This window comes from Gopherus evgoodei, chromosome 1 (genome assembly GCF_007399415.2).
Source record: "Gopherus evgoodei ecotype Sinaloan lineage chromosome 1, rGopEvg1_v1.p, whole genome shotgun sequence".
Lineage (NCBI taxonomy): Eukaryota > Metazoa > Chordata > Testudines > Testudinidae > Gopherus > Gopherus evgoodei.
Window position 1 is genome coordinate 110,803,601 of NC_044322.1, and position 14,988 is coordinate 110,818,588.

Consider the following 14,988-nt stretch of genomic DNA (forward strand, 5'->3'; position numbering starts at 1 on the left):
GATGATTGTCTGCTGAAAGGTCGATCTTATGATGAGACTTCGTTAGCCACTCAGAAGGCCATAGCACTGTTCCTCAAGCTAGGACTTCAGTTAAGTATCCAATAGTCTACTTTAACCTGTGTAATTACTAGAATTCATAGGGGCATCTGCAGATACAGTAACTGCCAAAGCCTACCTTCCAACACCCAGGTTTATGACACTATCAAATCTTATTCCCACAATGTAGGTCAGCCTGCGAACATCAGCCAGGAACTGCCTTCAACATTTGGGGCATATCTCAGCATGTACCTTCATAGTAAGCCATGCAAAATTGCATTTTCAATGCCTCCAACAGTGACTCAACCATCTACTTTCCAAACAAACAGTCTGGACGAACAGGTCTCAGTTCCACAATTCATAAAGGACTCCCTTAATTTGTGGAAAGATACTCCCACCCCCTACAATGTCTGTGCAGGATTTTTCTTTACCTTACCACCTTCAACTGTTGTAATAACAGATGCATCTCTTTTGGGATAGGGAGTACACCTAGATACTTGTATTGCTATATACTCATCCCCACAAGACTACGCTACACATTAGCTTGCTGAAACTCAGCAGTCAGAAATGCCTGTCTCCATTTTTTGCCATTGATCAGAGTCAGGTGCATTAAGAGCATGACAGACAATGTGGCCTGTGTGTTTTATGTTGATGAGCAAAGAGGAGCGAGATTGCCTTCCATTTACTCTGAAGCTATAAGACTATGGAATTGGTACATACTTAGTCATATTTACGTGTCTGCAGGATACTTTTCTGGCATTCAGAATATCACAATAGACTCTCTAAACAGAAGTTTTGCACAGGATTATGAATTGGAGCTAGACCCTTGGATTCTCAATTGCTTATTTTAGATTTGGGTCTTCTGTAGGGAGACCTCTTCATCATTACCGTGAACAAGGAGTGCACTCAGTTCTGTTCAAGAGGAGGATTGAGTTGCCACTCCCTGGGGGATGCTTTCTCCTGCTTTGGCCACTGTGACGGTTATTTGCTTTTCTCCCAGAGCCTCTAATATTGAAAATAGAGAACAAGACAGAAGAAGGGCCAAGTTCATGCTGATAGTCCCGATGTGGCCAAGACAGACATGGCTTCCTTACCTCATGCAGCTGGCAGATCATCAGGCAATTAGTCTCCGAGTCATTCCCCATCTCCTCTCTCTGGATGCTTGTCGAGTCCTTCATCTGAACCTCTGCATTCTTTTCCTCAAAGGATAGCTCATCAGTGGCTCATAGGGATAGAATCAACCTGCTCTTTGCAGTTAAAAAGGGTACGTTAAACAGCAGGAAGGAGTCTACACGCAATACCAACTTGCAAAAGTGTAATATATTTAGCCATTGGTGTGTTCTGCGACATCTTTCACCTTTCATCTTTGCTATTGGTCTACATTTTGGAACTGAAGAACTTGGGGTTATCTCTGAGCTCTGTTAGAGTTCACTTGGCAGCTAGCATGACTTCCTCCATTCTCTGGCAGAAGGTTTCTTAGTGTTGACAATTCTCACCATAATTGGGAGAGCAAAAAGTTGGGGGAAACTCTTCCCTCAAATCAAACATCCTACTCTAGTTTGGGACCTTAGTGCTCAGGTGCGTAAGACCTCCCTTTGATTCTGTGGTTCTCTCCCTGTGTATGAAGATGGCCTTGTTGGTAGCCATTATGTCTGCTCAAAGAGTTGGAGAGATAGAAGGTCCCTACAGGCAATCCCTGGCTTTGCTGTATTTGTCAAAGGTAAGTTTTTACTATAGCCATACCCAAAATTCTTAACGAATTTGTCAGCTGAATTCTATATTAACTAGGTTATTCATATCCCAGTTTTCTTCCCCAAACCATATCGGCCTGGGGGATGCTGCATTGCGAAAGAGAGCGTTAGTCCTTTACATGGCCAGAACTAAATCATTTAGGAAAGTTCCCAGATTGTTTGTATCAATGTGCTAACAGATGTTAGGAATCTACAGTTTCCAGACAGAGACTCTCTAGGTGGATATCTGGATGCATCATTTCTTATCAGTATAATGATATTCAACCTCTTCCTAGGACATTAGCCCATTCAGTGAGGTGTGTCTCTACCTTTAGTAGTTTTTCTCAAGAATGTTTCCATCACTGAGATCTGAAGAGCTGCAACTTGAACCTTTATACACACTTTTTTCAAAGCACTCTGTAGTAATCTGTAATTCAGCTTTGTATGTTGTGTCTGACTCTGCAATATTATTTCAGTATTGGACTTGACTCCAAAGCCCCCTTTTCATGAGGATACTGCTTGGTAGTCACCTGAAGTGGAGAACCCATAGGAATACTGCTCGAAGAAGGAAAGGTTACTCACCTTGTGCATAACTGTAGTTCTCCAAGATAATGTGTGTCCTTATGAGTGCTCTATCTTTGCTTTGGGGTTTCTTTTATGAGACCTTGCAGTCGAGAAGGAACTGAGTGCAGTTCACCTGCACAGCGCCATATGATCTCAGTGAAAGTCAAGAGGCCAAGTAGAGGGCATGTGCAGGCTGAACAGGCATTGCTACTGAAAATGTCCAATCCAAGATGTAGTCTTCTGAAGAGGAGCACCTATAGATAGGGCCCTACCAAATTTACAGCCAGGAAAAATGTGTCACAGACTGAAATCTGGTCTCCCCCTGTGAAATCTGGTCTTCTGGGTGCGTTTACCCTATACTGTACAGATTTCACAGAGGAGACCAGCATTTCTCAGATTGGGGCTCTGACTCAAAAGGGAGTTGCAGGGGAGTCTCAAGGTTATTTTAGGGAGGTCGCAGTATTGCCACCCTCGCTTCTGCATTGTCTTCAGATCTGGGGGTCTGGAGACCCGCGGCTGTTAGCTGGGCACCTAGCTCTGAAGGCAGCGCCCCACCAGCAGCAGCGCAGAAGTAAGGGTGGCAATAGTAAACCATGCCACCCTTATTTCTATGCTACTGTATTCAGAGCTGGACAGGTGGAGAGTGGCAGCTGCTGACTGATGGCCCAACTCTGTAGGCAGCAGTGCAGAGGTAAGGTTGGCAATACCATACCATGCCATCCTTACTTCTGCTCTAATGTTGGCGTTGGCTCTGCCTTCAGCCGCTGCTCTCTAGCTTCCCAGCTCTGAAGACAGCGCCGCTGCCGGTAGCAGCAGTACCGCAACCTTCCCTACAATAACTGTGCGACCTCCCACAACTCTTTTATGGGTCTAGACCCCTCCAATTACACCACTGTGAAATTTTAGGTTTAAGTAACTGAAATAATTAAATTTACGATTTTTAAAATCTGATGGCCATGAAATTGACCAAAATAGACCGTGAATTTGATAGGGCACTACCTATAGGGACATACTTCTCAAACTACTGTCAGTGCACAGGGTGAGTAACCTCTCTCTTTGTATATAACTTCTTCTGACATAGAAGAACGTGAAAGTCCTCCTGTTTGTTCTTGGGGTGATTATAAGCTCCCTCCTGCAGAACCTGTAAAATGTATAGGAACAGAAGATTTTCAAGTTGTCTGTATTGAAATCTGTCTGGAGAGAGAGTTTATGTTGAAGAGTTCCTATGTGGATACTCATCATAATTGGTATTGCAGTTAATATTGTAACAGCCAAAATTAGCAAAAGTTATTACTGTACTTCTTTCTGTGCAAATTAAGACTCAATCTGAATTTAAAACTTTCAAGTTCTCAGACATTTGATTCTTACATAAGAAAAAATGATTTCATTTTCTTTTTAATTGGAGAAAAAGTCTGTATTCTGGTTGTTTTGTAATGTGAAAATGGGTAAAGAAATTTATTTCACTTCCAAACAAAACACAAAATTGCCTCTAGACTGAGCCTAACCATGGAAAAATTCAGCCCGGGAGAGTAGCTTTTCCAGGAGTTTTTCAATATTTGGAAATAGGGATTATAATGTGAATTCTGTTGTAATTTTAGTTATAACTGAATTTACCCAGGTACCTTTTATAATAGATGTGGGTTTTTTATAAACTTTTATAAACTGTGCACTGCCTAACGCACAAACAATACTTTCCTGTATCAATGGAAAATGTGTATCTTCACTCTTGAAATAAATATTTCCAAAACAGGCCAAGTATTATACGTGGATATGAGTTTTTGTGCAAATTTTACCCTAAACCCCATTTTCTAAAGCATCTTACTCATTTAGGCCCTCATCCCCATCAGTGGGTTTGTGGCTTGTAAGTGCATTCCTTTTGAAGGTGAGATTTAGGCTTCTGAATCAGTTAGGCATTGCAATGCTGAGTTCAGCCATTCCTGAATACCTTTAAAAATCTGGGCCTTAAGCTAAATCCTCTTGACTGGTAGGCACTTTTGAAATTATCTGTAGTGTATGTACTCACTGGAGGTTCAGTTGTTTTGTCACCTGTGGTTTCATAACACACAATTTGCTGTAATAAGTAAGATCTTCGGCTTGAAATAATCTTGCAAATAGTTTTAGTTTAATTGTGTTAGTATGGAAATATCTGAATTAAACTGCCAAATCACACCACATATGAGATTTTACTTTCACTAGCTTAGATAGTAAATTCCATACATTTTTGAGCCTTTTTGTGTGTGATTTAATATAATGTCAACTCCCTAGTTTTCCAGTTGATATAAAAACTTTTGTTTTTTGAGACCACGCACTAAAAAACAGTATAAAAATTTATTAAAATTCAGTGGATGGCATTTTAATGCCAAATGTTTGCATCATAAAATACATTTGAATATGAAATACAGTTAAAATAAAACCCCTTTTCTTTCTGAAGGTGGAGAGACAGAGAAGACTTGAAAGAATAAAGCAAAAACAGTCTCAGCTACAAGAACTTATTCTACAGGTACAGTCAAGGTACTCTTGTCTGTAGGGCAAGGTAACTTGTATACCAGTTTTTCTTACACATATTAAAAACAAAAGATCTAGCAGGAGATTGAAGAATACACACACAATGTGAATTTAGCACTGTAGGCAAGACTGTTGTGCTGTAGGAGAAGTTGACAAGAACCCAGTGTTCCATGTTAAATTCCATGGCAGCTTCAAGTGCATTTAAACTAAGGTTTTGTTGACAATGACAGTATAACCTGTACTTTTATTCCTTGAATTTTGATATTCAGTTCAGATCTCAGATTTGAAATGTTTCTTTATTTTACAGCTGTTCGCAGATGTGTATATTTTATTTTTAATGAGTACTGGCATTTTATTTTCTGTGATTCGTGACCTGAGAATACAGCCGCACCACCAAATTTGCCGAATATATTACACTAAAAAATTAAGTTTTGAGTCCTCATGTTTGGAAAAATAACTTTCGATACGTGAACCAGTTCCATATTGAAACACTAGCTCTAAAAGATGTGAGATACATCCCTGTTCATCTCAGTGGGGTAACTCTGAAATGTAATTAGGTGAATTTAAAAGCCAAATTTAAATTCTTTCATTGCTGATCACTTTAGCAGAAAGATCTAGCTAATGTTCTTCTTCGAGTAGTGTTCCTATCGGTGCTCCACCACATGTGCAGGCCTAATGGACGCTGCTACCGAAGTTTTCCAATCAGCAGCACAGGGGGCACAAGCACACCTACAGTGGAGCACCCATAGGGACATACATCTCAAAGAACCGTCATTACTTCACAAGGTGAATAACTACTGCTTCTATTTACTGTTGTAGGTGGCAGGAAGGAGAAGTTAGTATGGAGTCTGGTGTGTCAGGAATTGGGAGTTCAAACTAATTTTTCTTGAAGTTTTATCACCACGCCTCCTACATTGTCAGAAGCCACAGCTGCCCCTCAGTAGTGGTTAAAACCTCCAGTTTTCCCCACACTTTTATGGATTTTCAGGGCATAATTCTGTGACACCTTTACAAATTAAAATCTGAGGGTATTCTGAACGTGGTTTGTTTTTGTGTCCACTTACAGTTGAAAATATTGTTAGTAGGCATGATCAGGTTTGTAGTGTAGACATAACTTTAGGCTAAAGGTTGAGAGAGAAAACTGATCATATTGCCACAAATGCTGGTGTGGGCTGGTTGGAAAATGGCAGCTTTTTGTGGAAAATTTAGTTCAGTCAAAAGTCTAATTTTCTATTGGAAGATTTTTCAGCCAGCCCTAGTGTTGGGTTATGGCAGAGTTTCTCAAATTCATTGCACCGCAACCCCCTTCTGACAACAAAAATGACTACATGACCCCAGGAGGGGAGATAGAAGCCTGAGCCTGCCGAAGCCCCACCATACCGGGCAGGTGGACTAAAGCCAAAACCTGAGCCCCGTCACTCAGAGCTGAAGCCCTTTGGCTTCGGCCCCAGGCATTGGGGCTCAAGCTTTGGTCCTGGGCCCCAACAAGTCTAATGCCAGCCCTGGCAACCCCATTACAATGGGGCTGTAACACACTTTAGGGTCCTGACCTACAGTTTGAGATCTGCTGGATTATGGTATCCTTGACTTGTGTTCAATGTTTAGTAACATTAAAGAAGTGGAGGAACATTTACTGATAAATGTCTGCTTAAGTTTCAAAATATTTTCATTAAAATAAACTGGTTAATTCCAAATGTATTTTTGTATTTTGTATATTTCAGTAATTTACAAGTTGGGGAAAAAGTTGACAGTGTCAAGTTGATAGAACTTGAGTATTTCTTTTAAATACTGAGATTCCTAGTTCTGCTTTAGTTTCTTCAGAGACACCACAAATATATATACATTTTAAATAAGAGAATAACAAAGAAGGAATAATTGTTGAATTTTTTTTGTAAGCCACTATTACTTTTTGTAAGCCACTATTACTTTTTGCAGCAAATTGCCTTCAAGAACCTCGTTCAACGAAATCGTCAAACAGAACAACAGGCAAATCGACCACCGCCTTCCAATTCTGTCATACATCTGCCATTTATCATTGTGAACACCAGCAAGAAGACCGTGATCGATTGTAGTATTTCAAATGATAAGTAGGTTGTTCATGAATTTTTTAAGTACCTCATCAGAAGCAGGAAGCCTGCTAAACAATTAGTGGGGCCACTGGACTATCGGGGTGCTAAAGGAACACTCACAGAAGACAGGGTTGTTGTGGAGACACTAAGTGAATTCTTTGCATTAGTCTTCACTGCAGAGGATGTGAGGGAGATTCCCATAACTGAGCCATTCTTTTTAGGTGACAGCTCTGAGGAACTGTCCCAGATTGAGGTGTCAGTAGAGGAGGTTTTGGAACAAATTGATACATTAAAGAGTAATAAGTCACAGGGATCAGATGGTATTCACCCAAGAGTTCTGAAGGAACTCAGATATGAAATTGCAGGACTACTACCTGTGGTATGTAACTTATTAAAATCAGCTTCTGTACCAGATAACTGGAGGATAGCTAATGTGATACCAATTTTTAAAAAAGGCACCAGAGGTGAATCTGGCATTTGCGCTACAGTAAGCCTAACCTCAGTACCAGGCAAATTGGTTGAAACTATGGTAAAGAACATATCTATCAGATAGATTAACACAATTTTCTGGGGAAGAGTCAACACAGCTTTTATAAAGGGAAATCATGCCTCACCAATATATTAGAATTCTTTGAGGAGGTTAACAAACATGTGGACAAGGGTGATCCAGAGGGAATGGTGTACTTAGGCTTTCAGAAAACCTGTGACAAGGTCCCTCACCAAAGGCTCTTAAGGAAACTTAGCAGTCATAGGATATGGTCATCTTGTGGACCAGTAGCTGGTTAAAAGACAGGAGACAAAGGGTGGGAATAAATGGTCAGTTTTCATGGTGCAGAGAGGAGCTGTACTGCGACTAGTGCTGTTCAACATATTCATAAATGATCTGGAAAAAAGGGTAAACATTGTGGTGGCAGAATTTGCAGATGATAAAAAATTACTCAAGATAGCTAAGTCCAAACCAGACGACAAGGAGTTACAAAGGGATCTCAGAAAATAGTGACTGGACAACAAAGTGGCAGATGAAATGCAGTGTTGATAAATACAAAGTAATGCATAGTGGAAAACACAATCCCAACTGTACATACAAAATGATGGGGTTGAAATTAGTTGTTACCACACAAGAAAGAGATCTTGGAGTCCTTATGGATCTCTGAAAACATCAGCTCAGTCTGAAGTGGCAGTCAAAAAAGCGAACAGTGTTAGGAACCATTAGAAAAGAGAGCGAAAATAAGACAGTAAATGTAACCCCTCTATAAAAATCTCTGCTATGCCCACATCTAGAATACTGTGTGCAGATCTTGTTCCCCCCATCTCAAATAAGATATATTAGAAACTGGAAATGTACAAAAATGATTAGGGGTATGGAACAGCTTCCGTATGAAAAGAGATTCAAAAGGCTGGGACTATTCAACTTGGGAAAGAGACTAATGAGGGGAGATGATAAAGGTCCAGACATTCATAAATGGTGTGGAGAAAGTGAATGAGGAAGTGTTATTTGCCCCTTCACATAATGCAAAAACCAGAGTTCCTGATGCAGTTAATAGGCAGGAGGTGTAAAACGAACAAATGAAAGTACTTCTTCGTATAACGCAGCCAACCTGTGGAACTTGTTGCCAGGGGATGTTTTAAAGGCCAAAACTATAACTGGATTAAAAAAAGAATTAGATAAATTCATGTATGATAGGTAAGGCTACATTTTAGTCATGGGTATTTTTAATAAAAGTCATGGATAGGTCATGGACAATAAACATGGGCAACATCCCTCAGCTCCTAGATGGAGGTGCAGCCAGACAGCTCTGTGCGCTGTCTCTGCCCCAAGCACCAGTTTCTATTGGTCAGGGAGCCATGGCTAGTGGGAGCTGCGGGGGCAGTGCTTGCAGGAAGAGGCAGCACACAAAGCCCCCGGCTGAGCCTCCACCTAGGAGTTGAAGGATGTCACCGCTGCCAGGAAGTACCCCCCAGGTAAGTGCCGCCCAGAGCCCTCTCCCATGCCCCTGCTATGAGTCCCCTCCCACACCCAAACTCCTGCTGCTGCTGTGGGAGGGGAGTGCAGTGGCCCAAGACTGTCCGAGCAGTGGCCAGTGCAAAAGTCCCAGAGGTTACAGAAAGTCATCTCCATGATAAACGCGCAACTTTAATCATAGGTCCATCAATGGCTATTAGCCAAGATGATCAGGGGTGCAACCCCATTCTCTGGGTGTCCATAAACCTCTCATTTTCAGATGCTGGGAGTGGATGATGGGTTGCGTCACTTGATAATTGCCCTGTTCTGTTTATTCCCGTTTGAAGCATCTGGCATTGGCCATTGTTGAAAAATGGGATACTGAGCTAGATGGACCATTGGTCTGATCCAATATGATCATTCTTGTGTTCTTATGGGTCTGCAGCTAAATCTGTTAATGGTTTGGGCAACATGCAACCTTTTCATTATTTGTCTCATATAGTTAACAGAGGTATGAATTTTGAAACATTGGAATTGTTCACTAGAACAAAATATGAAGGCTACATATGTTGTAATGGCCATGTTTTCATTTTCTTGAAGTACCACACTCTGTTGGAAATGTTTTGGAAAAACTAGTGCAAGTAATTCAAGCTGATTGAATTTCTCGCCTCCAGGTTTGAATATCTATTTAATTTTGACAATACTTTTGAAATTCATGATGACATAGAAGTACTAAAGAGAATGGGAATGGCTTGTGGGCTAGAATCTGGAAGCTGTTCAGCAGAGGACCTAAAAATTGCAAGGAGTTTGGTTCCTAAAGCTCTGGAACCATATGTGACAGGTTAGTTACTCAAAGTAAGATACTTCTGCTGTTTTTCTCTTTGAAATAGGACTTGAGGAAAAACTGGTTGAACTAGAACTCTGACTTGACCCATCTATAAAATGTTTAGTTGTCTAACTTTTCATTAGCCAACAGTGTAGATATTTAACTTGTTCTTAAATGTGTGTGTATGTTGTAGTAGGATGTAAATGGTAAGAACAAGACTGATTTTTTTTTTCCTTTTTCAAGTGGTTGTCCTTATGTGTACTACACTTCAGGATGCACGTGCACCCAGGTCTGAAGATTTTTCTCTAGCAGGGTCTGTCTGGTCATCGTGTGTGCCCTCACTCTCCTGCGCGTCACTCGAAAAGAAAAAGGGAGCTGCTGGACTGCCGCTGTCTTAGTTCTTTCTTTCATTAAGGATTGTGGATAGGGCTTCACAGTTTGTGCCAACTTCTTCAGCTTCTCTTCGTAAATAGTTAAAAAAAAAAATTTAGTGACAGCTCTGATATATAGTTAAGGTTAAGATCAGCTTTCTGTTTAAAGTCTATTTATTCTAGGGGTTATAAAAGCCATAGTTAATGAGATTGCCTTGAAATTTGTTATGCTTCATAAAGATAGGGGTACAATCAGTGAATGAAATTTGGGGTCACCTGACCAGTGGGTTCCAGAGATATAGCATTAAGGAAAAAAAACAGCTTGTTTAAAAATTGACACATTCTAAAAACTGAGATTGAACCAGGGCTCAGATCATTGCACCGGTTACTCAGATGCTCAAAGGTTACCCCAACAGAATGCATGGTACTCACCATCCTTCTGGGGGAAATCAAATTAACATGTTACTTGAAAAAGGTTGCTTCTCCAGTTAGACATGCTAAGGCTCACATGCCTAATGGTTTATGCTGAACAAGTACAGAGAGAGAGGCTATCTGGAAAACTATCTCTACATAGAATCACAGAAATGTATGAGTGGAAGGGATCTCATTAGGTCATCTAGTCCAGTCCCCTGCACTGAGGCAAGACTAAGAATTATCTAGACCAGTGATGGGCAACCTGTGGCCCATCAGGGTAATCTGCTGAAAGGCGACCAGACTGTTTGTTTACATTTGCATGGCCGCCTGCAGCTTCCAGTGGCCGCAGTTCGCGGTTCCTGACCAATGAGAGCTGTGGGAAGCGGCTTGGGCCGCAGGTTGCCCATCACTGGTCTAGACCGACCCTGACAAGTGTTTTTCTAACCTGTTCTTAAAAACCTTCAGTTAGGGAGATTGTGGAATCTCCATAGGTAATTTGTTCCAATGTTTAACTACCCTTACTGTTAAGAAGTTTTTTGTAATGTCTAACCTAAATCTTCCTTGCTGCAATTTGAGCCCATTACCTCTGGTCCTGTGCTCAGTGTATAAGGAGAACAATTTATTACCCTCATCTTTATAACAACCTATTACCTACTTGAAGACTGTTATGTCACCACTCAGTCTTCTCGTCTCCAGGCTAAACAAACCTTTTTTTTCCCCTCAATCTTTCCTCATAGGTCTCATTTTCTAAACCTTTAATCATTTTTATTTTTATTTATTTTTTTTTTTGCTCTACTCTCAGCTTCCTCCAATTTGTCTACATCTTTTCTGAAGTGTGGTGCCCAGAACTGGACACAATACTCCAGTTGAGACCTTATCAGTGCTGAGTAGAGTAAAATAATTGCTTCTTTTATTTTGCTTCCAAGACTCCTGCTAATACAGCCTAGAATGTTTACTTTTTTGGGAACAGTATTATATTGCTGACTCATTTAGTTTGTGATCCGCAATAAACCCCAGATCCTTTTCTGCAGTACTCCTTCACAGGCAGTCATTTCCCATTTTGTATTTGTGCAGTTAATTATTCCTTCATAAGTGTAGTACCTTGCATTTGTCCGTACTGAATTTCATCTTATTTATTTCAGACCATTTCTCCAGTTTGTCCAGATCATTTTGGATTCTAATCCTGTCCTCCAACCCCTCCCAGCTTGGTATCATCGCCAAACTTATAAGTGTACTCTCTATGGTAGTATTCAAATCATTTATAAAGATTTTGTATTGGACAGATCCCTGTGGGACAACACTGAATATACCTTCCAGCTTGATTGAGTACCATTGATAGCTACTCTTGAGTACAATTTCCATCCAGCTGTGCACCCATCTTATGGTAGGTTTGTCTAGGCTGTATTTCCCTAGTTTGCTTATGAGAAGGTCATTTGAAACTGTATCAGAAGCCTTACTAAAGTAGAGAGATGTCCCATATACTGCTTGTCCACAAGGCTTGTTACCCTGTCAAAGAAGGATGTTAAATTGGTTTGACATGATTTTTCTTGACAAATCCATATTTACTGTTTCTTCTCATCTTATTATCTTATAAGTGCTTATAAATTGATAGCTTGTTTTCTTCATTATCTTTCTGGGTACCAAAGTTAAGCTGTTTAGTCTGTAGTTCCATGGGTTGTTCTTTTTTCCCTTTTATAGATAGGTATTATATTTGCCCCTTTTCAGTCCTCTGGAACCTCTCTTGTCCTCCACCAGTTCTCAAAGATAATCACTAGCAGCTTAGAGATCTTTTTCCAACCATCCGTTAAGTATTCTAGGATGTATTTCAGCAGGCCCTGCTGACTTGAAGACATCTAACTTGTCTAAGTAATTCTTTACTTGTTCTTTCTTATTTTAACCTCAGATCCTACCCGATTTACATTGATGTTCATTATGGTAGTCGTCCAATCACTGCTAAACTTTTTGTTGAAAACTGAAACAAAAAAGACTTTTTTTTTTTTTTTTTTTTTTTTTTTTCCCAGCCATTGCTGTGTTCTTCTGTGACTGTCTTTGCCTCTTCATAGAGTAAAGGGCCTTGGTATTCCTCTTCTAATGTATTTGTAAAATGTTTTCTTGTTACCCTTTGTCCCTAGCAGCTAGTTTAATGTCATTTTGTGCTACATGCTTAGTTGTCTTTTTTTGTATTCATCCTTAATAATTTGACCTATTTTCCAGTTTTTTGTATGACTCTTTTGAGTTTCAGATTATTGAAGATCTCCTGGTTTAAGCCAAAATTGTCTCTTACTATACTTCATCTTTCCTACATGCTGAGATAGTTTGTTCCCTTAATGATGTCTCTGTTAAAAAAAAACAAAAAAAAAAACTGCTAATTCTCCTGAACTGTTTTTTCCCATTAGACTTACTTCCAACAGGATCTTACCTACCAATTCTGAGTTTGCTAAAATCTGTTTTTTGAAGTCTGTTGTTTTTATTCTGCTGTTTTCCCTTGTACCATTTCTTAGAATCATGAACTCATCATTTCTTGATCACTTTCACCAAAGCTACCTTCCACCTTCAAATCTGCAATCAGTTACTCCCTGTTGGTCAGGATCAGATCTATGATAGCCTCTCCCTTGATTGCTTTCTCCACCTTCTGTAATAAAAAGTTATCTCTAGTGTATTCCAAGAACACATCGGATAATCTGTGTCCTGTTGTATTGTTTCCCCAACAGGTGTGTGGGTAGTTGAAGTCCCCTCGTCATCAAGTCCTGTGCTTTGGATTATTTTGTTGGTTGTTTAAAAGGACTTATACACCTCTTTTTTTCTGGTTAGGTGGTCTACAGTGGACTCCTGCCAGGACATCACTCTTGTTTTTTATCCCTTTTATCCTTACCAGAGACTTTCAGTAGGTTTGCCTCCCACTTCTATCTTGACCTCAGTGCAAGTGTATACATTTTTATATACAAAACAATACCACCCTTTTTTCCCCATGCTTGTCTTTACTGAACAAGCTGTACCCTTTTATACCAATTTTCCAGTTATGTGAATTATCCCACCAAATCTCTGATGCTAATTATGTTGTAACTGATTATTCACTTAATATTTCTAGTTCTTCCTGCTTATTTCCCCTCACATCATAGGATCATAGGATTTGTGTGGCTCCAAGGGTATGATGATGTTATTGAATCTGAACATTGTATCAGGCACTGAGAGTTCAAATCCAACTCAGGACAGACATTTGAAATTTAAAAAGCCCCAGGCATACTGCTCTAGTCTTTCTTTGTCAAAGGGGGGATTTTGTTTTGGGGAAATGAAATCTCAGTACAGCAGAATATTTGAAGGCAATGAAGCAATTTTTTAAAAACAAAATAAACTACAATGAGCAAATGCTTGCTGAGGGAGGAGAGGGTAACTAACAGTGGAAAAGTATGTGGGAATAGGAGGAGAAGAGGGATGGGGGGGGACAGGGGAGGGAAGTGGTAGGACATTGATAATGGAGGGTGAGTGAGGTGCCTGTTAGCCCCACAGTCCCCTCCCAGCTGGGTACCACAATCTGGGAGCCCCCAGGCCATCTACAGGATTGTTATGACTCCCGCTCCCCCTTTCCTGCCCCTTTATGTGAGCCAGATTTTAGAAGGGGCTCACCTATTGGGATGTGAGTCTGAGCCCTTCTTCTTCCCGCTATCTGAGCTGAAATCTGAGGTTCCTGGTCCCTGGGAATGTCTCAGTCCTGTTCCCTGCCCCACTGTGTGTGCCAGGCTCTGGGTGGGCCCTGACATGTATTGTGACCTCTCACACCCCTTCCCCCCCCCCCCCCACTCCACGTGAGCCAGGTTCCAAGGGGGCGTGCCTTTCTAGTAGCTTCCAAGCCCCTCCCCCACATATGAGCCAGAATCTGGGAAAGCCCTTCCCTTCTGGGTGGTGAGCTTACAATAGGCATGTTTGGAGCAGGCACCAAAAACACACTGCTGAGATTGGTGTGAAGTGCTGAGAATGGGTATGCTTGACATGTATCAGAAACTCTCCAGCTCTGGGTAGCGGGGAAACAGAACTCCCATGCCACATGAATATGCCAGTTCACAGGTGTCAGAGTTGTATCAGGTGTGTTCTCTTTCATCTGAGAACATCTTGTTAAGCTGAATAGGCTACTTAAACATCTCTCTGAGCCCTTTATGCTGATGATGAATGTGTAGAGACCCTCCCATTCTCCCTTTAATTTTATAATGGAAGGCAGCTCTGCTCTACCTAAGGCCTTGTCTACACTGCCACTTTACAGCACTGCAATTTTCTCGCTTGGGGTGTGAAAAGACACCCCCCTGAGTACTGCAAGTTTCAGCGCTGTAAAGTGGCAGTGTAGATAGTGCACCAGTGCTGGGAATCACTCCCATCACAGGTGTGTTTTTTTACAGCACTGGGAGAGCTCTCTCCCAGCACTGGTGCTGCAACTACATAGCCACGTTAAAGTGCTGCCATGGCAGCGCTTTAATGTTGCTAATGAAGACATACCATAAGATAGAGAATTCCTTCCTGTCAAGAGTGACTGTTTTTAGAG

General features: G+C 40.9%; 1 protein-coding gene across 3 annotated transcripts in view; it reads left to right on the forward strand.

Moving 5' to 3' along the window:
• The window catches only part of TFDP1 (transcription factor Dp-1), a 137,855-nt gene that overhangs the window by 90,869 nt on the left and 31,998 nt on the right, over positions 1-14,988 (forward strand). For 2 of the 3 annotated variants that reach the window (XM_030569085.1, XM_030569097.1), the window contains exons 8-10: positions 4,762-4,830; positions 6,771-6,922; positions 9,521-9,687. In XM_030569085.1, coding sequence (XP_030424945.1) covers positions 4,762-4,830; positions 6,771-6,922; positions 9,521-9,687 — 388 coding nt within the window. Of the gene's footprint in view, positions 1-4,761; positions 4,831-6,770; positions 6,923-9,520; positions 9,688-9,915; positions 10,673-14,988 lie in introns of those variants that run through there. The other variant, XM_030569107.1, reaches the window with a different exon arrangement.